The sequence below is a fragment of the Chiloscyllium plagiosum genome, chromosome 5 (genome assembly GCF_004010195.1).
Source record: "Chiloscyllium plagiosum isolate BGI_BamShark_2017 chromosome 5, ASM401019v2, whole genome shotgun sequence".
Lineage (NCBI taxonomy): Eukaryota > Metazoa > Chordata > Chondrichthyes > Orectolobiformes > Hemiscylliidae > Chiloscyllium > Chiloscyllium plagiosum.
This window is the reverse complement of record NC_057714.1, coordinates 4,594,168-4,618,073: the sequence shown is the minus strand read 5'-3', so window position 1 is coordinate 4,618,073 and position 23,906 is coordinate 4,594,168. Positions and strand designations below refer to the sequence as shown.

Sequence of the window (23,906 nt, the reverse complement as noted above, 5' to 3'; positions counted from 1 at the left end):
GACCTTACCATTAAGTGTATAAGTCCTGCTAAGATTTGCTTTCCCAAAATACAGCACCTCACATTTATCGAGATTAAACTCCATTTGCCACTTCTCAGCCCATTGGCCCATCTGATCAAGATCCTGTTGTACTCTGAGGTAACCTTCTTCGCTGTCCACTATACCTCCTATTTTAATGTCATCTGCAAACTTACTAACTGTACCTCTTATAAATGAATTGGATGTGAGCATAAGTGATGAAAAGTAGTAGACCCAGCACCAATCCTTGTGGCACTCCACTGGTCACAGACCTCCAGTCTGAAAAACAACCCTCCACCACCACCCTCCGTCTTCTACCTTGGAGCCAGTTCTGTATCTAAATGGCTAGCTCTCCCTTTATTCCGTGAGATCTAATCTTGCTCACCAGTCTCCCATGGGGAACCTTGTTGAATGCCTTACTGAAGTCCACATAGATCACATCTACCACTCTGCCCTCATCAATCCTTTTTATTACTTCTCCAAAAAACTCAATCAAGTTTGTGAGACATGATTTTCCATGCTTAAAGCCATGTTGACTATCCCTAATCAGTCCTTGCCTTTCCAAATACATGCACATCCTGTCCTTCAGGATTCCCTCCAACATGCCCACCACCGACGTCAGGCTCACCAGTCTATAGTTCCCTGGCTTGTCCTTACTACCCTTCTTAAACAGTGGCACCACGTTGGCCAACCTCCAGTCTTCCAGCACCTCACCTGTGACGATCGATGATACAAATATCTCAGCAAGAGGTCCACAGAGTTCTAGGATACACCTGATCAGGTCCTGGGGATTTATCCACTTTTATGCATTTCAAGACATCCAGTAGTTGCTCCTCTGTAAAATGGACATTTTTCAAGATGTCACCAACTATTTCCCTACATTCTATATCTTCCATGTCCTCATTCACAGTAAAAAGGTGATGCAAAATACTCATTTAGCATCTGCCACATCTCCTGCAGCTCCACACAAAGGTTGCCTTGCTGATCTTTGAGGGGGCCCTATTCTCTCCCTAGTTACCCTTTTTTCCTTAACGTATTTGTAAAAACTCCTTGGATTCTCCTTAATTCTATTTGCCTAAGCTATCCCATGTCCCCTTTTTTGCCCTCCTGATTTGTCTCTTAAGTATACTCCTATTGCCTTTATACTCTTCTAAGAATTCACTCAATCCATCCTGTCTATATCTGACATATGCTTCCTTCTTTTTCACAATCAAACCCACAATTTCTCTAGTCATCCAGAATTCCCTATACCTACCAGCCTTTCCTTTTACCCTGACAGGAATATACTTTCTCTGGATTCTCATTATCTCATTTCTGAAGGCTTCCCATTTTCCAGCTATCCCTTTACCTGCGAACATCTGCCCCCAGTCAGCATTTGCAAGTTCTTGCCTAATACCTTTTAGATCAAATGTGGCCTTCCTCCAACTTTTAGATCTGGTTTATCCTTTTCCATCACTATTTTAAAACTAATTGAATTATGGTCACTGGCCCCAAAGTGCTCCTCCACTGATACCTCAGTCACCTGCCCTGCCTTATTTCTCAAGAGTAGATCAAGTTTTGCACCTTCTCGAGTAGGTACATCCACATACTGAATCAGAAAAGTTTCTTGTACATACTTAACAAATTCCTCTCCATCTAAACCTTTAACACTATGGCAGTCCCAGTCTATGTTCGGAAAATTAAAATCCTCAACCATAACCACCCTATTACTCCAACAAATCTCCTTACAAATTTGTTTCTCAATTTCCAATAAGGTGATCATACCCTTTCTTATTTCTCAGTTCCACCCTAATAACTTCCCTGGATGTATTTCTAGGAATATCCTAACTCAGCACAGCTGTAATGTATCCCTTATCAAAAACGACAATCCCCCTCCTCTCTTGCCTCCCTTTCTATCCTTCCTGTAGCATTTGTATCCTGGAACATTAAGCTGCCAGTCCTGTCCATCCCTGAGCCATATTTCTGTAATTGCTATGATTTCCCAGTCCCATGTTCCTAACCATGCCCTGAGTTCATGTGCCTTCCCTGTTGAGCCCCTTGCATTGAAATAAATGCAGTTTAATTTATCGGTCCTACCTTGTTCTCTGCTATGTCCCTGCCTGACCTGACTGTTTGACTCGCCTTTGTTCTCAACTGTACCAGTCTCAGATTGATCTCTTTCCTCACTATCTCCCTGGATCCCACCCCCCCACCTTACTAGTTTAAATCCTCCCAATCTGCTCTAGCAAAATCTCCCTGCCAGTATATTAGTCTCCTTCCAATTTAGGTGCAATCCGTCCTTCTTGTCCAGGTCACTTCTATCCCAAAACAGCTTCCAATGATCCAAAAATGTGAATCTTTCTCCCGTACACCAGCTCCTCAGCCATGCATTCATCTGCTCTATTCTCCTATTCCTGCCCTCACTAGCTCATTAGCCGGGAGTAATCCAGATATTACTACTCTCAAGGATCTCCTTTTTAAATTCCTGCCTAACTCTGTATTCTCCCTTCAGAATCTCATTCTTTTTCCTTCCTCTGTCATTGGTTTCAATGTGTGACCTCCTGCTGGTCCCTCTCCCCCTTGAGAACATTCTGCACCCTCTCTGAGACATCCTTGATCCTGGCACCAGGGAAGCAACACACCATTCTGATTTTTCGCTGCTGGCCACAGAAACATTTGTCTGTACCTTGGACTAGAGTGTCCCTTAACACAATCGATCTCTTGGAACCAAGCATACCTCTCATTACATTATAGCCACTCTCAATACCAGAAACTTGGCTGTTCATGCTAAGCACTCCTGAGTGTCTGTCACCCCCTACATTTTCCAAAATAGCATACTTGTTTGAAATGGGGATAGCCACAGAAGATTCCTGCACTACCTGCCTACCTCTTTTACCTTTCCTGGAATTAACCCATCTATATGGCTGTATCTGAGACTTCCCCCCCATTCCTATAACATCACATCCCCTTCCTCTTGTAAATTCCTCATTGCCTCTAACTGCCTCTCCAAATGATCCATTCGATCTGTTAGGATTCGCAACAAATAGCATTTATTGCAGATATAATCCTCAGTAACCCGTAAACTCTCCATAAACTCCCACATCCTACAAGAAGAGCATATCACTCTACTAAGGGCCATTTTTGCTTCTTTCTGTCTACAGACCCAGAAAATAGCACTGTCTTATTCCGCTACAAAACACTGCTCCAGGTTAAATGAATACTTATGGCTTATATTTCAAGTTTAATCGAGACATAGCTCAACAAAACACATAATCAAGAAAGAACCCACTCTATTCACTACTGCAGACTTATTTTAAGGCTGCACTTAAAATCCACTAACCTGCTTCTGTGCTGTCACCTTTCCCAAACAGGTTCCTCCAAGGTCAGTTGTGAATGTCACTGTTTTTTTAATTTTCCGATGTTTAGCGATACATGAATTCAACAGCAAAGGCAGTAACTGCTAACTCTGTCAATTAGCATGTGGGTTTCTTTCTCTCTCTCTCCTGCACTGACCTCACCATGTGCTTCCTTTGTATGTTTTTCTCCCTTTTAAAACTGCTGTTATTTTGACTTTTTTTTCCTCCAAAGTTCCAAAACAGTAATTGCTGCTCCTGGAATTCGAGGAAATCACCTCCAACACCTAAAACACCTCAAAAAAGGAGCAGCTGTTACAGCTAGAAATTTTCCCGTCCTCCATCTTGGATTACCCAGAATCCTCATTCTCAATCATCACTCCTCCTCAATCTGTCCACTCATGGCATCTTTCTTTTTGTAACTTATAAGTAAAACAAAAATTTGCATTTATATCGCGGCCGTTTGTGATATTCAGATGTCTCAAAACATTTCACAGTAATTCACGCGCATTTGAAGTGTAACTGTTGTTGTAACGTAGGAAATAAGGCAGCCCATCTGCATTCCACAAATCTCCCTCCCAAAAATAATCAATGTTATCATGACCAGATAATGTGCTTTTGCGATGCTGACTGAAGAATCAATCTTTGTCAGGACATCCCTGTTTTTTAATATGTCCACCTGAGAAGACAGGGGGGCCTTGATATTGACATCACATCCAAATGATGACATCTCTATCAGTGCAACATTCCCTCAATATTTCACAACATTGTGAACCTGAAGGTGACTGTACTGCCAACATGTTTGCTGGTTGAAAATTAGGAGTAAAAATAAATACCCATCTTTTATAATGTAAGAGCACTTCATATCTGGTGAAGTCATGTGATCAAATGTAATGGTCTACCAATGGATTTGAATCAGCTACGCCTTTCGCTTTTCAAAAAGGAATAATAGGGTCAGTTGAAAGATTCTGTTTGTGATGAAGATCATCTTAGATGGATTCAAGTCCAGCTACTTTCCAACAGTCAGTCATTTAGGAAAAAGCTCCATATCCTCTTGCGAAGTGAAGACACAATTTGAATATATTCTCCTAATTTCAAACATGAAATAAAAACTGATGATCATTCATGATTCTCTGTTACATTTCATAATACCGTCACAAATTTACTCGAAGATAGTCATTCACATGATGCAAAGTACATCAATTCCCCAGGGTCAGGCAACATCACAATCTACTACCTACATCCCCCATGAATGAATAAGATTGTGCAAGATGCAGAGGGTAATATCCCAGGTGCCCCCTGTGTCCAGAGACTCAACATGGTCTGTAAAGTGGCATTGTGCAGCCAATGTATTCACTCCTATTTCTTTTGAAATGCTGATACCTTACTGCATCTAAAATAATTTAAAACAATCAATTAAAATAATAAAATCAACTGCATACATATAAATAGGTGTGCACTACAAATTAGCATTGTTCTGATCAGGCAGCACACTCTTCTGTATAAGATTTATAGTCAATAACTCAAATTCATCCATTCCTGTTATATTGTTCCCACTCACATTGAGTGACACAACACGGAAACAGACCCTTCAGTCCAACCAGTCCCTGCCGAACACAATCCCAAACTAGTACCACTTGCCTACTCCTGGCCTATATCCTGAATCTGTTAAAACTGCATGAATGATGCAGTTTCCCTAAATGATCAGATTAAAAATGCCTGTTTTTAACAATGCTTCTATGGAAATAATTTACAGAAACCATATCCTTAGAAGCTACTTAAGTAACTATAAATGTGCACTTTACTTCACTTGAACACTTAAGTTAAATAATTAAACGGTAGAGGATATTGATCAAATGTATTCCTCCCCTATTTAAAGAAACCACATGACTACTTAATCCACATTGAAAACAAAATTCAATGGTATCAAAAATGACAAAAAAGACATAAAGATTCAATGAATAAAGTCACACTGGATAACATTTTATTCTGATAACTCACTTAAACAAGACATGACACATTTTAAAAGGACCTATAGATTATTCACTTTTGTTTTATTTTTGAGATGTGGGTGTTACTGGTCACCCGTTCATTTCCATTCATACAAATAAACGACCTGCTAGATTATTGTAGAAGGTAGTTAGGAACCATATGCATTGAAATGGAACTGGAATCACAGGTAGGTCAGACCAAATGAGGAAATTCCCTGAAGGATGTTTGGAAAATCCAACAGCTTCCTGGTCACTTTGACTGAAATCAAATTTTTACTTCCAGATTGATTCCTTTTGTGAAATAAGTTAAAAATCACACAACACCAGGTTATAGTCCAACAGGTTTATTTGGAAGCACTAGCTTTTGGAGTGCTGCTCCTTCATCGGGTGGTTGTGGTGCATAAGATCGTAGGACACAGAATTTATAGCAAAAGTTTTCAGTGTGATGCACCTGAAATGGCACATTGAAAAAGACCTGAATTGTTTGTTAAGTCTCTCATCTTTTAGAACGACCATGTTGGTTTCAGTTCTTTCATATGTAAATCCCAGAATTTTTTTAAAAGTCACATTCTCAAGTGAACTTTAACAATAGGTGCCACATCAGCTCAGATAATGCATTGAAGGTGTAAGGTTAAAGTCTCTGTCTGTGTCCCAGTATTAAGACTGATTCTGTTTCTAAAAGAGTGATTTACAGAATCTTACATGGATTCATGCAGTTTTTGAGCAAAATAAAATGTAATTCTGCAAGTACAAATTTACCCCACAAAATTATATGCATATGGATGCAGGTGTGTGTGTGTAAAGGGGTATAGGTCTGTGAGACGGTACGTGTTGTGAGTGTGTGGGGTATGAGTATGGGGAGCGGGAATGTGTGATTGTTTGAGAGAGAGCTCGTGAATGAGAGAGGGTCTGCATGAGTGTATGGGTGTGGTTGTGTGTATATATATATATATATATATATATATAGGGGTCACCTATAGTGTGACATGAACACAAGGTTCCAGTTGAGGCCATCCTCTAGGTACCAAACTTGGCTATCGACTACTGCGTTTTGTGAAATACAAATCATCAAACTGCTATGACAAGATTTGTAATCTCCTACACACAACACTAATATTAATATAATCACGGCATTTCCATGCATGCACTTAGCTCTCCTGTGAAAACTGGGTCCATCAAAAACAAGAAAATTATCAAAAGATTCTAAAAAATGGATTTCAGGTCTGAAACAGAGCAATAGGAGGTGGAAAGGAGGAAGCAACAACATAGCTAAAAATCACTTCATTTCAGACTCAATATTTACTAAAAATACAAAAATAAATCATACTGAGAGCATTAGTTTTAGGTCCATGATCTTTCACCAGTAGTGACTGATCTCTCTCCAGAGGTGTTGCATTTAATTACAGCATTTTGCTTCCTTTGATTGTGTAGAAGTGATTAACTTTCTAACATTGTGGAAACAATCCATTTACTCCAATCTCATCTTATTTTGCTCAAATTAAGTGCATTGGCACTTCATGGCACATTCATAGTTATCATGGTAGTTGGGATATAGGGCAGAACTGAGTGTTAAAAGAAACAAGTTGGGTAATGAACAAGGTACTCATTATGCTTTTATAGGGCCACCGTTGTATCTGCAGAATTGCTTTCTGCGATTTCAGTTACCCACGGTTTACCGCAGCCCGAACATATTTTATGGAACATTCCAGAACCGGCACCAGGAGTCTGCCGGGGAGATAGATTTCCTGTAGAAATGAATGGGTTCGCTCCTATCCGCGGTTTCAGGCTTCTGTAGTAAGTGTTGGAACGTATCCCCCGCAAGTAGGTGGGAGACCACTGTATTTCATTTAAAAAAACTTTTAACTCAGTAATTGAAAGTACTCATCTGACCCAGAATGAGGATACACAAATGTTTAAAAGACAAATTTAAATATAGCTGTAATTCATATTTAATGATGAAATTTCTGGAAAGTTCTCAGTCCCTGTCGAGAATGATCTTTACAACGATCATCTTTCTGTGTTCCTCCAAACTTGACCTGGTGAACATCTCCAATGGTAAGTATGTAAGCTAGCTCACTGAGCTTCCATCTCTATTTGAGGTGGGATTTACCACCAGCGCTTCGCCGGAGACTCTCACTGACGATGCTACCTAGTACGGTGACGAAACGTCTGAAAACAAACCTTCCAGCTCAGCGAGCTAACCTACATACTTACCATCAACCTGAGCTGCAAACTTTCTCAAAAATCTCCAATTATCATTGCTCCATCACTGGTGACTGTAATTTCAGTCGCTCAGGTCCCAAGCTGTGGAGTACCTCCCTCTACTTCTTTACCTCTCTATTTTTTGTTTACCTCCTTTAAGACAATTTTTATAATCTCTTTGACAAAGCTTTTGGTCACATGACCCAGTATCCCCTCATACGGTGCTGTATATTATTTCCTTTTAACAGAGATCTCTGAAGACCATAAGACTAAGAAGTGGAAGTTGGGTATTCAGCCCTTGAGCCTGCCCCACCATTCCACGGGAGCATGGCTGATCTGATAATCCCCAACTCCACTTTCCTGCCTACCCCCCATACGCCTTGACTCCTTTACACACTAAAAATCTGTCTGTCTCAGAATCGAACATACTTAATGATCCAGCTTCAATAATCCCAACCCTCAGAGAAGAAATTCCTTCACAACTCTGTCGTAAATGTGTCACCCCTTATTCTGAAATTATTCCCTCTGGTCATAGACTCTCCCACAATGGGAAACAACTTTCTGCATCTACCCTGTCAAGCTCTCTGACAATGTTACAATGAGCTTGCCTCCCATTCTTCTAAACTAAAGTACAGTCCCAATCTACTCAACCAGTCCTCATATGACACCTGGTATCAGCTGAGTGAACCTTCTCTGCACTGCCTCCCATTTTGTTGTATTAAAAGGGAAGCTAACTTTGTCGTTATCAATTGAATTTTGGGTCAGACGTTTTGGCCAGAAACGAGTCACTGAGCTGTCTTGGTCATTTAAATGGGGCAATTTGAAAATAAGTCAAATAGAGAACAAATGTATACCTGAAACGAAAACATAAAGTATTGGAAACACTGAGCAGATTATGCAGTATCAGTGGATGGAATACATTGATATTGCAGGTCTTGAACCCTTCCTGATCTCTAGGGATCAACACAAATGGACTGTGTTTACTGGCAATGTCTCTGCCCAATAGCATGAAAGCTGAGCATTGCCTCCTTACTGAAATTAGTGAAAAACAACTGCCTGTTGTGTGCAAATTCATTCCAAGGCAGAAGTAACCAGACTACAATTGTTTCTTGAATTAAGTTTTAAATTGTTGAAAGAGCCTGGGAAAACACCACAGCAATTTCGATCAATGTGTAAATTGACTTTGCAACTGGTGCTTTTGGTAACTGTTAAACAGCCTGGTCTCTATACAAGAGCAGTGGAACACTCTCTCACACAACACTTATATGATGTCACAGGTGAAACTGTGTTTGTACAGATGGAACACAGTGGCCCCTTTTGCATGGGGAACATTCCTTCACAGATGAACAGCATTCAGAGGGCATTCCAAGATTTTGTCCCAGAGATATTGAAGGAGTGGAGATATATTTCCAAGTCAGAGTGCTGATTGGTTTGGAGGAGAACTTGTAGGTGGGGGAGTTGCCTCGGTACCTACTGCTCTTGGCTTTCTAGATGGTAGCGGTCATGGGTTTGGACACTGGTGTCAAAGGAGCCTTGGTGAATTTCTGAAACAGTTCTCACAAAAACTGACTGCAACTGTTGCTGTAGAAACCAGCTTCTATATTGATGTTGCAAGAAAGGAAGGATGAAGAAAGAAGTTACACTTAGAATAAAGAAACAAAGATTAATAAAGACAGGCAGGCATCAGGGAACAAAAATTGTACAGAAACAAAACTTCCCAGATGTATTGTACCTCTTTCTTCTGCCTGAGTATGTGTTCTGAAGATAGCCTTTCACAAAAATACCTTTTATTTTTCAAGATATTCAAAATATTTGGCACAATGATGTTCTAGCTGCCACTCACTTGATGGAAACTTTACAACAGATTTCACAGTAATGACCAATTCACGACAAACCCACTACTCCAGGAGGCTTTATGATGCTACAGGGACATGACGGTTCTCACTGATCGTATTTACCGCAATGCCATTAAATATTTATTTTAAACTGCCATGAAAATATATCCTGATTTTTCACATTGGGCTTTCTTACATCCTTGTTCAAAAAACAGGGTGAATAGGTGTTGTTACTCAAGTGGTTTTTATTAAGTGGACAGTTTTTTTTTCAGTGAGAAAAATTTGAAGGAGAATCATTAGGCAATTATGATAATAATCTTTGATCACTTGTCAAAGTGCTGGCAAACCACTTAACTGAGACAAACCATGAAACATTGTGCATTCCTGCTGTAAAATCTGGACAGAACAGCTGAACAGACCCCCTAGTATATGCACAACACCTCTCCTGGAGTGACAGGTCGCTGTTGTTTCTGGATACACATTTCAAGGTACTGATGCTCTCAATAACTGGGTGCAATAGGATGGGCATGCTGTCATTTCATGGATGAGAGGGGAGAAGAGAGTAAATGTTTTTGATTGTAAGCCAGGTTAAGAGCACCATTTTGTCAAGGTCATCTAGTGGCACCCGTGGTAGTTTAAAAGCACAACATTTCTCAGTTTTTGCTTGATACAGAATGGGAGACAATGAGGGCTGGATCCTCAGGTAAGTAATTTTCTGTGAGCCTCAATGAATGCTTGATCTTGGTTGCCCAAACCAAAAAGCAGAAAGTCAATCTAACCTTCCCCCCTTCTGTGATCGGCCATCATTGCCTCCCCAGCCCCCATAAAGATCGATAAATAGACAACATATGACTCATTTGCCACCAAGTGTCTGATTTCTGATCTACAACTCCCCCATGACATCTCCTGATATTTGATCACATTGGCATTGGGGTCCATCACAGCAATATCTAACTTATCTCTGCTCTGCTCTGCTCTCTAAATGCCTTCCGGTGATTGAAAGCCTGTCAATGTGGCTGGGCTCTGCCCATTAAGACCATGCAAAACATTTGATTGGAGCCCTGCCATTACCCTGACGTCTAGTTTAAGGCCACCAAGCTTCCTCACTGTTCACTTTCCACTTTGCTCTTGAAAGTGGTGCCCAACTTTCTGCCTGTTACTGGAGAGTGTTCTTTGTGCCAGACCTGTCACTTTTACAATTAAACAAATTGAGGTATGCTGTTTAGATCTCAGACACAGTATAATTGTAAAATATCTGCACTGGACTGTTATATATTATGCAGCTTGTCCTTCATAAAAGAAAACTTTAATCAACTGTTCCTCATTGTTGTCATGCAGCATCATGACTTTCAGTCATTCTATTCAAAGCCTTGTATGCTTTTGGTGCCTGCTCCAATCTGTATTCTTTTGTGATGAACCATACCCATGTTCCTTGGAACTGAATGAAATTAAATCAATCTGACTGTAACAATAAAGTCTGCACTCCAAAGTTAGCCATCCACCTAGCCAAGCTAGTCTGTGAGATACACAAAAAAACCGAAAGAACAGAAAGAACTTGAGCGACATTCTGGCTCAGTGGTTAGCATTGCTGCCTCGCAGGGCCAGGGACCTGGGTTTGATTCCAGCCTTGGGCAACTGGCTGTGTGGAGTTTATACCTTCTCCCTGTGTCTGTGTAGGTTTCCTCTGGGTGCTCCCACAATCCAGGTGAATTTGCCATGCTAAATTGCCCACAGTGTTCAGGGATATGTAGGTTTTAGATAGATTCCCTACAGTGTGGAAATAGGCTCTTCGGCCCAACAAGTCCACACCGACCCTCTGAACAGCAATCCACCCAGACCCATTTTCCTCTGACTAATGCACCTAACACTATGGGCAATTTAGCATGGACAATTCACCTAACCCGCACATCATTGGACTATGGGAGGAAACCCACGCAGACACTGGGAGAATGTGCAAACTCCACACAGACAGTTGCCCGAGGCTGGAATTGAACCTGGGACCCTGATGCTGTGAGGCAGCAGTGCTAACCACTGAACCACTGTGCCACCAAATGTAGGTTAGGCATATTAGTCAGAGGTAAATGCAGGATAATAGGATAGGAGAATGGGTTACTCTTTGGAGCGTCAGTGTGGACTTGTTGGGCCAAATGGCCTTTTTCCACACTGTAGGGATTCCATTCTATTCTAACTGCAGATGCAAAAAATCAGGAACAAAAACAGAAATTGTTGGAAAAAGCTCAGCAGATTTGGCAGCATCTGTGGAGAGAAGACAGAGTTAATGTTTGGGTCCAGTGACTCTTCTTCTGGACCCAAACCATTAACTCTGATTTCTCTCTACAATGGCTGCCAGACCGGTTGAGTTTTTTCCCCAGCAATTTCTGTTTTTGTTTATGAGATACACAATCCTGGTATCTACTCAACAATACGAAATAATACCCAAATATGTCCTATGCGCAAAAGGCAAGGTACATCCAAGCCAGCCAATTACCATCAGTCCACACTCAATCACTTAAGTGATGGAAGATGAGCTCTGTAAAGCAGCACGACCAAGGAAATTACCTGCTCACTGCTGCTCAGTTGGGAGCTACTTGACTCTACAGCCTTGGAATAATGATGGACAAAAGAACTGAATTCCAGCAGTGTGCTGAGAATGCCTTTCCTTGATATTATGGTAGTACCTAACTGAGTGTAGCATTAAGGGAGCCCGCAGTCAGTGGGAACTAGGGTGAGAACATTCCACTTATTGGAGTAATCTCCAGAAAGGAAGATTGTTGTGGGTCCTGGAAACCAACTATTTCAGTTCCAGGATATCACTGGCTTCCAGGAGTTTGTTAGTGTCATTCACTAGATTCAACCTGATAGTTCTTTCATTAATGCCCTTTCTTGCATCATGAGGTCAGAGGTGGGGATATTCACTAATAATTGCAAAGTGACCAGTTCCACTTGTGACACATCACATTCTGAATCAGTCCACATCCATCCATGATGCATCAGGTACAGATATTGTCCACATCTATTTCTGACACAACAGATGCAGATACATCAGACACTGACAGTCCATATCATTCCCTGACATGTCAGATGCTGATACAGTCCTTATCCATTTGTAACACGTCAGTTACTGACGCAGTCCATGCCCACATGCCAAAAGCCCTGGACAACATTTTGGCTTGGTTGGATAAGTGATTGGTAACATGAGAGAATCTAGTCATCTTCACTTGATGTTCAATTGTGTCACAGAATCCATGCAAACAATGTCCTGTGGCTCACCATCAACCAAGAAGCTTAATTGCCACCTATTGAAATATCATGGCTTGAAAAGTGAGTCAGATGCTAGGAATGTGAAGGTGAATAACTCACTTCCTTAATCTTCAACACCAATCCATGGACACAAGCCACAAATGTGATAAGGCTATAAGATATAAGAACATAAGACATAGGAGTGGAAGCAAGGCCATTCGGCCCATCGAGTCCACTCTCCCATTTAATCATGGCTGTTGGGCGTTTCAATTCCACTTACCTGCACTCTCCCCGTACCCCTTAATTCCTTGCGACATCAAGAATTTATCAACCTTTGCCTTGATAACATTTAACATCCTGGCAATGAATTCCACAGGCCCACCACTCTCTGGCTGAAGAAATGTCTCCTCATTTCTGTTCTAAATTGACCCACTCTACTATGCCCACATTTCCTAGTCTCCCTGCCTAATGGAAACAACTTCCCAGCATCCACCTTTCTAACCATCTTGTAAGTTTCTATTAGATCTCCCCTCAACCTTCTAAACTCTAATGAATACAATCCCAGGATCATCAGCAGATCGTCATGTGTTAGGCCTACCATTTCAGGGATCATCCGTGTGAATCTCCACTGGACACGCTCCAGTGCCATTATGTCCTTCCTGAGGTGTGGGGCCCAAAACTGGACACAGTACTCCAAATGGGGCCTAACTAGAGCTTTATAAATTCTCAGAAGCACATCACTGCTTTTATATTCCAACCCTCTTGAGATAAATGACAACATTACATTCGCTTTCTTAATCACAGACTCAACCTGCAAATCAACCTTTAGAGAATCCTGGACCAGCACTCCCAGATCCCAGATCCCTTTGTACTTTGGCTTTATGAATTTTCTCACCATTTAAAAAAATAGTCCATGCCTGTACTCTTTTTTTCCAAAGTGCAAGACCTCGCACTTGCTCACGTTGAATTTCATCAGCCATTTCCTGGACCACTCTCCTAAACTCTCTAAATCTTTCTGCAACCTCCCCACCTGCTCAGTACTACCTGCCTGTCCGCCTAACTTAGTAACATCGGCGAACTTCGCCAGAATACACCCTGTCCCTTCATCCAGATCATTAATATATAAAGTGAACAGCTGCGGCCCCAACACTGAAACCTGTGGGACCCCACTTGTCACCAGCTGTCATTCCGAAAAAGGAATGCTCTTGACTTGCCCGGATGGATGCAGCTCCAGTAATACAATAAGTTCAACGCTGTCCAGGCTAAGCAACTCGCTGTGTCAGCACCCCATCCATTAACATGAATGTTCACTCCCTCCAGAGCCATTGCCCACTGGCAGCAGTGTTTATTATCTATAAGAAGTACTGCAGCAACTCACCAAGGCTCCTTCAACATTACCTTCAAAACCCAACGTCTTCTATCTAGACAGGTAAGGCCATCATTTGAATCCAAATAGCTTCAGTTTCCAATCCAAGTAACGCAGCAGCATGACATGGAATTATATCCCCATTTCTTCATTGCCACTGTGTCAAAGTCCCAGAATTCCAGTGATCTGAGTGTACATAGATGACCAGATGTAACGCAGTGATTCAGGGCCTTCTCAACAAGGCTTCTGAAACAAATTCTGATCTGGTCAGCAATGCTTAAAGTTTAAAATACATGATATGATGGGGCCATGTTTCATCAGGTAACACATATCTCCAAAGTATGCAAGTACAATTTTTCTTCATCCTAGAGTGGGTCAGAAACCAATCATTTCTATTTGATGCACTCATGTCAACAATGTTTTGCTGATGGTCAAAGAGATTTCAGCCATTCCATCCATGAATCAATAAGAATATCTCAGACTGTTAAATAGTCACATGGTTCGTAGCTGGTCATTTTCCTGGCTCTGGGACCATCATTGCTTTTTTTTTTAAACACTCAAACAATGAATCACAAATTAACTGCTCTTTTCAAGTCTCTTGGAAAAATGGACCACCAGCAGTAGTGCAGTGTTCAGTACATTCCTTAGCCTCATGATGTGGTTCCAAGCGAAGGAAGAATTCATCAATTACTTCTCTAGTGAGGCTCAGCTTTCTTACAGGTTAAACCTTGGAGGGTTTAAAGTAAATCCAGTAGATACAGGGATTAGCAGTGGATTCTTACGGATTCTTCTTCTCCAATTTCTTCTTCATTCTCCCACGGTTCTGTTAGGAAGGGAATTCCAGGATTTTGACTCAGTGACACTAAAGGAATGGGAATATGTTTCCATGACAGGATGATACATAGTTTGGAGGGCTTCTTGCAGGTGGTGGTATATATGGCAACATATCATCTGTTGAGGGGCTTGCTATGTGGATCTCAGATATGCAATGGTTTGGTGATAATATAAAGTCCATTGCTCAACCAGCTGTTGTACAAATAGGTCAGAACTGTCAGGGAACGAAAGGAACCAATGTGGTGTTGAGGATTCCAAATTAATATTGGATTTTACAAGCTATTCCTATAGAACTTGCATCTAATTTAGAAATAACCCACTCAACTCCAGAGCATGGAACTGAATCAGGTTCTGACACTCACTCTAATTCAGAGTCCTGGCCCTGAAATGAATATGCAGGTTACATTCCCAAATTTCAACATCTAAAGAAATAACCATTACTGACCACATTGGCAACGTGCAATTAAAAATAGCACTTTATTCAGCCTTGCCTTGTGCACTGCTAGAAACCAGTTACAAATACTTGCATTTTAAAAAAGATTTTAAAACAGCTTCATTATAGTAAACTTGCCTTCTTTAATACAAGACAGGCATTATCATTTCATGCTGACATGCCAGAGTTGGCTTACAAAAATCATGATGAAAGCTGGCAGTGCAACATCTCTTCAAATCCTATGAATAATGTGCTAGAATTGGTTGCCCTCTCCTTCTCATGCCTCAACGTGGGATTTTAACCTCCAAACTAGAAGTGACTGAACAGCAGGAAAAAATTGCTGTGGGAGGGGACAGACCAAGCCATTCATAGATACATGCCGCTAATTGATAATGCAACACCACATTTTCTCATGCAGGCTGCTGTTGGCATGAAATGCTGGAAAAGTATTCAACAATAACTTAAGAGAATGATATACATACACATGTAAAAGAAAGTGTGCGCAGGACTGTCAGGAATAGCACTGAGTAGCTTTATAGAGCAAAGGAATACAAAATCTATGTTGGCTTAGAGCATTAAACTAGGTCCAACAGCCATAATTTTGATATGTTCACACCAAGGTGTTAAAAATGGAATGACCTGTAACTGTGAATTAGACCACATAAAAGTGATCTCTAAAAGACAGAATATTCCTATCCTTTACCAATCAGAGCAATAGAAAGGACCTGGTAATAATGTAAAAATAAATCAAAGAAAGCTAAACCCTGCACTTGGATTGAGAGTCAAACGAAAACACAGAACCTAAATCTGAATTCAGATTTAGCTGCTTTTTTGGAAACCTATTTCAGAGATAGGGAGCAGCCTTGTGCTGCAGACTGCAGGTGAGTTGAAAAGCTTTGACAAGTTTATTTTGATTCAGTGGTACAAAGTAAAGCAACTTAATCTGCAACAATCTTTCGAAAACGTGACAGTTTATGGGTAATCTGAATGATCGCAGTACAAAACAGAAAGATCTTCACGCACTTAAAAGTGTTTGTACATTCACTCAAACAGCTTGTTAATACACAATGTATGTTGCTGTAAAAGAAAACAACCACTGTGAAGACTGTAATTTTCTATTGAACTGTCTCACTGCAGTCTCTTTGAACTTAAAACACTCACATATGACTTGAAAGGCAAAGTAGGAAATTAAATGAACAAAGACGGAAACTTGTCATCTGAAAGCATGACACACTGTTTTCTCTCTTCTACTATTTTTACAAAGTGTATAAGTAGCCTTGTATAAGAAAATATTACCTGCTTGTTGCTTTCAAAACACACAATTAGTTTCTATTCATATTCTGTTACCAAAATATAACTTGTTAAGTAGCACAGTGAGGAAATCTTCTATGATTATTCAAGGTGCAATTTTTCAAAAGAAATTGTGTCACTGTTTAACTTCCAGCTTGTTGTGATTGAAATTCGTAGTTGGAGAGCAAATTAACTTTTTTTCAGTATTAGGATACCAAGAACAATATAACTAGGTCGACTAAATTAAAACTAACCTTTCCTTTAAAATAAACAAAATGACTATTTGAATCAATAGGCAGCATTTTCCTCTCTGAGTCAGAAATGTGCAATTCAATTTCCACTCTGGGAATACTGAAGTAGTACTACATTCAACAGAGGTGCAGTGCTTTGGATGACACAACTAAAGAGCCAAGACCCATTGATCTGTTCTGAGTGAGTGTCAGATTTCAGTATCCACTATTTGAAGGGAATTCAGGCAATAATTTTGCCAATTCATCTGTTTGCTTTTGGAATTTTGGGACAGTCGCTGCACTTTGAAGTAATATATGTGAAGTTCTTTCAGTTATTTCTTTGAGTCATGATAAGGCAGTAAGTCACTCTTCTTGTTAGGCATGTGCACAACATTGATTCTTCACTGGTTTTTCTCTCCTGAACCGCTAAATCTTTCTATGTGCTTGTGTCCCACAACATGCAGTCAGAATGTTATTTAATCGCAGGGACAAAGGACAAATGTTCATCTGTGTCTAAAATCCTGATGTACAATTTCCAGCAGTGGTCTCTAGTCCAGAATCCTAAATCACTTTGAGTTTCCTAACCAAGAAGTATGGAGGCCAATTCAGAGGTGTGAACCAATCCCCATACTATTTATGTGGCAGACTGAAAGCTGAAAGCTTTCTCATATGTATGTCTGTTTCCAATATATAAACTCAAAAAAAAATCACCAGCAACACAAACACTACTTACATATCTGTCTAATGTATTTATTTAAACACATTGCATATCTCTGTTTTCCTCTCTCTCTCTTTTCCCAAAGGTGCTAACTGCTACTGAGATGCAATATATGGGTACAGCCTCCCTTTGATACATCATCATCTGTGTTTCTCCCAGTATCAGCTAAGACAGTGATCATCAGTAGATTATTCATCCAAAATGACATTACATCTAAGTCAGATCCTGTGTCATGCAATATCCTCAAATGATTAGTGCTGCAGGCACAGATTCTTAATTTTCTTCCTCCCTAGGTCAAAGAAGTTCAAAGAAAACTGCAGACTGCATTACAATCCGAGTTGGCAACTCAACACTCCTAGGAAATCACACTTAAACTTCTCAAAGATTTTAACTCATTTGAAAAATAGAGCTTATTTATTATTATGAAGTAGGTCCTGATTAGTTCAACCAGATAGAATACTGGCAACTTCATTATTCGTTGAATGTGCAGTTGGACATATGAATGTTTAAATGAAAATCACAATGATTACCTGTGTGGCATACTTTATTTAAATACTCATTCTCTGTATTAAACAAAAATGCTGCAATTTAAACTGGTCACATTACAGACGACTAAAATCAAAGATCACTGAATCCAGGCAAATACTAAGCAGTGTAACATGGAAAGGCACCACTTAGATTTTTAGGCTCTACCTAGAGATTTAAATCATCCAGGTAAAAACAATGACTGCAGATGCTGGAAACCAGAGCTCAGATTAGAGTGGTGCTGGAAAAGCACAGCAGTTCAGGCAGCATCCGAGGAGCAGGAAAATCGACGTTTCAGGCAAAAGCCCTTCATCAGGAATACAGGCAGAGTGCCTGAAGGGTGGAGAGATAAATGAGAGGAGGGAGGGGATGGGGAGAAAGTAGCATAGAGTACAATAGGTGAGTGGGGGAGGAGATGAAGGTGATAGGTCAGGGAGGAGGTTGGAGTGGATAGGTGGAAAGGAAGATAGACAGGTAAGACAGGTCATGGGGACAGTGCTGAGCTGTAAGTTTGGAACTGGGGTGAGGTGGGGGAAGGGGAAATGAGGAAACTAGTGAAGTCCACATTGATGCCCTGGGGTTGAAGTGTTCCGAGGCGGAAGATGAGGCGTTCTTCCTCCAGGTGTCGGGTGGTGAGGGAGCAGCAGCGAAGGAGGCCCAGGACCTCCATGTCCTTGGCTGAGTAGGAGGGGGAGTTGAAATGTTGGGCCACAGGGCGGTGTGATTGATTGGTGCGGGTGTCCCAGAGATGTTCCCTAAAGCGCTCTGCTAGGAGGCGCCCAGTCTCACCAATGTAGAGGAGACCACATCGGGAGCAACGGATACAATAAATGATATTCGTGGATGTGGAGGTAAAACATTGATGGATGTGGACGGCTCCTCTGGGGCCTTGGATGGAGGTGAGGGCGCAGGTTTTGCAGTCGATTAAAGAGTTGTGGTCTTCCCCATTCATGTTTATTTTAATCCCCTCCCTCACTTCCTACCCTCCCCTATTTACCTTACTGGCAATCATTTTTCAAATTGTTAATTGTTTACCTGGTGACACAGGCGATTTTGGTCGATTTTGTTTTGAAATACAGAGCTGGGTTCTCATCTGGACGATGGTGAGATGTGTGGCAGAATCAGTGGACAAGTGCAGTGAGGCCTATTTCGATATCGAGATCAGCTTTCTCCGATTTTTATACTTTTCACAAACAGTATGGCAAGATTCCAGGCACGAGGCAATGGTGAGATTCCATTTGATTCCATTTAAGACTTTCTAAATGGCCTTGTGTAAAAAACAACTGGATTCTAGCACTTCTGGTGGACAGCAATTGTGCATCTATTAAATGGTTAAGTTAATGAATTGGTGATTTTGTCTTTAAAATAAATCCAAACAGCTAGGTTATTCCTCAGTGGGCAGTTAGCTTCTCAATAGGGGAAGAATACAGAAACATAGAACATAGAACAGTACAGCACAGAACTGGCTCTTCAGCACACGATGTTGTGCCGACCACTGATCCTCATGTATGCACCCTCAAATTTCTGTGACCATATGCATGTCCAGGAGTCCCTAATGAGAGGAAAGATTGAAACTGGCACTTATGATAAACTATAGTTTTATAATAGAAGCCTTGTAAATTCAGAAAATCTTTTCTGGCCTAATTCAACACAAAGCAGTCTTCAGATGAGAATGGCAGGAAAATAACCTTTCCACTTTGTGCCACAAAACTGCCTTTATGAGGGTGACCAAAAGTGAAAGCGTCCCATATCCTTTCCTGGGACGAAGGAACACACTTACATTAGTGAACACACTCTTAAAAGAAGAACAGCAATTAACAGAGCAACTTACGGTTGGCAGAGCTTGATAAGATCCTGGTCGGTGGTGCCTGGTGGCAGACCCCTGATGTACAGATTGGTCTTACTCAGCTGCTCACCACTGCTGTTGTTGCTGCTGTTTGTGCTCGGACTGGGAGGAGCCATAGGGTGAGGAGCTGGTGCATAGGATTGCTGAAGTGGATGACAAAAATACAAAACACATGAGAAATACTCCTCCAAACCGTTACAACAATATCTATCCTTTTTCTCATTTAATCCCCTGTTGCAAACCCTAATTAACTTTGTATTGGAACACTTACTTCAAATCTTATGATTTTTTTCTTTTTAAAAGTGACAGATGCACTTAACAGAATTTGCACCTGACATCGAAGGACATTTCAAAGAATATGCTATTAAATATTTAGTTGCCAGGAAATGTATAGCCTGTTTCATTCACCCTGAAGTATAATTAAGAAATATATTGCATATTCAAAATTCCTTTCCAATTTAGTATTTCTCCTTTTCCACAAGAAAATACTTGCATTCTGCATTGTGTCAGCATCACTTCCCAGGCCCAGTGCAGACTGGATAAATACACAATTACATTCTGCCTACTCTTCAGTTACAATGCCAGAACTCCAAGAAGTCAGTGATCGTTCCAATCTGAGCATCCTAATCTTCTCATAGGCTCTCCTGATTAAAGTTGGCAAGTTAACATCAATTAGTGCTGAAAAATGGGATTGTCCTGCTGTCCATGTGGGCACATTGTGAATGGAGTCAAAGTAACCCAGACTTGCGTCTCACTATTAAACCTGGAAATCAGATCCCCAATTTAGTTGCTGCATATGAGATTATAATAATACCTAGTTTCCAAAAAATGGATTTATATTTATTATGAACCCTTGAAGTTTACTTCACTCAACTTAATGGAAATATAGCTATTTCAAAATTGTGTTCTTTCAATGCCTTTCCTTTCCTTTATTGTTCTTCCACTTGACAGTTCACATTATTAAACCGGAATTTGTTTGAAGTGTAGTGTGGTACATGACAAAGGGTAAATAGAGAAGTGTGTAATAGTCTCCCATCTATTAATGTGATAAAATCAGACTGCTATATCTCCTTATGCACTTTTGTGGCATGAAAGTGTAAATCATTGGGCAAACCTTACAAAGAAATCTGAAAGAATGACAATTCAACTTCCAATGATCAAGTATCACATCGATTGATCTACGCCACCATCCCACAAACAGATAAAAATAATACCACTTTAAATTGCACAGCATAGCTTTGTTTCAAACCAGGCCCCAGAGCTCAATTGCAAGCAGCATTCAGTAATCTTAAGTCTTGAGGCGCATCACCAGTGTCTTGATTAGAATGAAATACGAATCTAAATTGTTCGAGCTCTGCTCTTGTATTGAAAAATAACAGAGAGAACCAAAGACAAAATTAATTCAATTGTCACCCAAGAATACAAACTTACACCCACTGTAAAACTGTGCTGTGACTTGCACCTGAGACATAAATTCAGCTGTCATTAGAACAGGCAATGAGATAGCTCCCATGGTCTTGTATCTAGTAGCTTTCACATGAGCAGGTAGGATTTTCCATCAACAGGCGCCTAACTCTGAACAACCTGAAGCATATTGGCCCTTTAAGTAGCTCGTGGGAAAGAACAGCCTAATGCACCCATTTTATAGCCTTGTCATGTTCTTCAATCAACACACTATCTGTCAAGAAACCACACCAACACTGAAAGCTGGATTTGCCTGCATTTAGAATATGTTCTGACAAGTTCAAAATCTCTGTCTATGGGAGGCTGGCTAAAGAATATTTGCTTTCATTTTAATTTTGAGCTTCTACCCAGTATTTCATTTACATTCTTGCTATTCATCACTTTACAGGTAATTTTTGACATGAATAATTTCTTTAAAGGAGAAAATATTACAAAATTGTCAATAGCAGGTCTCAAAGTGACATCAACAACAAAGTCAGAGCCACAATTTTTTTTCAGCCAAAATCTTCCCTTTTTTTCAAGCCACTTTGTGATTATGTTTACTACATTGTCAAACATGCAATGACAGGTACATTGAATTAAATTTCATGGGCTGAATTTTCCTTTGGTATAATTGGATGGCAAATTGGGTGGTGCACTAGAGAAGGCTAGGGTTGGGAGGTCTACTGTGATATCTTCAGCCTGAGCTATATTTTATGCTTTGTAGTCCAGTAGAGAAGGACATCCCTTTGCATTCTTACTGTGAGTAACTGATAGCATCTAGTCAGCAACTTGTCCCATTGTTTACCTTCTGCCACTACTGTTATTAACCACAGGGACTGTCAAAAAAGTGATAGCCACACTGGCTGTTACAACAGGCAGAGGACTGATAATGGTCCTTTGCGTGGAGGTGCCCAACACGTTTCCCTCTCCAAGGCTGTGAAGGTAAACTCCAACCCTATCCTGCTACCATTGTTTTCCACCAGGAGAGCTCGCTGCAGTGCTGTGTCACCTCTTTTCAGGAAAGTTTGCCCCATGCTGGCAGATTACAGGCCAGCTTTGGGGATTCACTGAGACCTGACAAGGGGGGAACCCACAAGCCAAGAGCTGCTGGTCAAGCACAGGCCAACAACTAGTCGACACAAGCAGCAATGAACACATACTCAGGGTCCTCTTAAGGAGAGGCCCAGGCAGGAGAGGGATTTGTAGAGTGATAGCAAAGGAAGATGGCAACTTTGACAGAAGGGTGACTTTCAGTGTTCACCCTTCCACCCTAGCCACCTTCCCAATGCCATGTGCTTCAATTAGGAACAGAGTGCATTTCAATGAGAAACCCTAACTTTCAAGATCCCACAGTCTTCCTTTTCAAAAATAAATGCTGCCTGCCTGGCGAGTCCCACCTCCATTAGGTCATTATCATCAATGGAAGAATGAGCCTTTTACATGGTCATTAATTCAAAAATTACGGGCCTCAAATGCTGGGAAGGCCATCGATGGGTGTCCCATTCCAGATTAAATCAAGGTGGAAGTAGGAAGTTGGTGGCAGACCCATGCCACCCTCCTGAGAAGCTAAATGCCCTCCTGTCCACCAAACTCACCGTGGCAGAGGGCATTAATTAGCCATTACATGAAATTTCCTCTCTCTCAGATTCAGCAGTACAGGAACAGCCCAATTAACCTAGCTGGTGCAATTATTTTTAATCAACCTGTTCAGGTACGATATAACACACCTCTGGAGGTGGTGGGACATGAAGCAGGACCTCCTGGTCCAGCGGTAGGGGCATTACTACAATGCCACAAGACCACATAACCCAATTGGTGTGCACTTGTGTTTATGCCTTCTAATATGGTCATGTGATGGGATCACAAAGTTGTTATGCTGCAGGAAGGAGACCATTCACCCCATCATGTCTATAGCAACCCTTTGAATGAGCATTACAACTTAGTGCCACTCTCCTATATTTTCACTATCTCTGCATACCTCGACACGGTCCTGTCCCCCTTAGTCCAAGAACTCCCCACCTACGTTCGGGACATCACCCACGCCCTCCACCTCCTCTATGATTTTCGCTTCCCTGGTCCCCAATGCCTTATCTTCACCATGGACATCCAGTCCCTGTACACCTCCATCCCCCATCACGAAGGACTTAAAGCCCTCCGCTTCTTCCTTTCCCGCCGTACCAACCAGTACCCTTCCACTGACACCCTCCTTCGACTGACTGAACTGGTCCTCACCCTGAACAACTTCTCTTTCCAATCCTCCCACTTCCTCCAAACCAAAGGAGTAGCCATGGGCACCCGCATGGGCCCCAGATATGCCTGCCTCTTCGTAGGATATGTGAAACAGTCCATCTTCCGCAACTACACCTTTTCCTCCGCTACATCGATGACTGCATCGGAGCCGCCTCGTGCTCCCACGAGGAAGTTGAACAGTTCATCCACTTCACCAACACCTTCCACCCCGAACTCAAATTCACCCCTCAGATTCCTCCCTCCCCTTCCTCAACCTTTCTATTTCTATCTCAGGCGACCGAATCAACACGGACATCTACTACAAACCAACCGACTCCCACAGCTACCTGGACTACACCACCTCCCATCCT

The 23,906-nt window shown here is 41.2% G+C and overlaps 1 protein-coding gene across 2 annotated transcripts in view; it reads right to left on the bottom strand.

Moving 5' to 3' along the window:
* LOC122549671 (RNA-binding motif, single-stranded-interacting protein 3-like) overlaps positions 1 to 23,906 on the bottom strand; it is a 1,362,397-nt gene that overhangs the window by 476,705 nt on the left and 861,786 nt on the right. For both annotated transcript variants that reach the window (XM_043689502.1, XM_043689500.1), the window contains exon 4: positions 19,846 to 20,003. In XM_043689502.1, the coding sequence (XP_043545437.1) occupies positions 19,846 to 20,003 (158 nt within the window). The remainder of the gene's footprint in view (positions 1 to 19,845; positions 20,004 to 23,906) is intronic.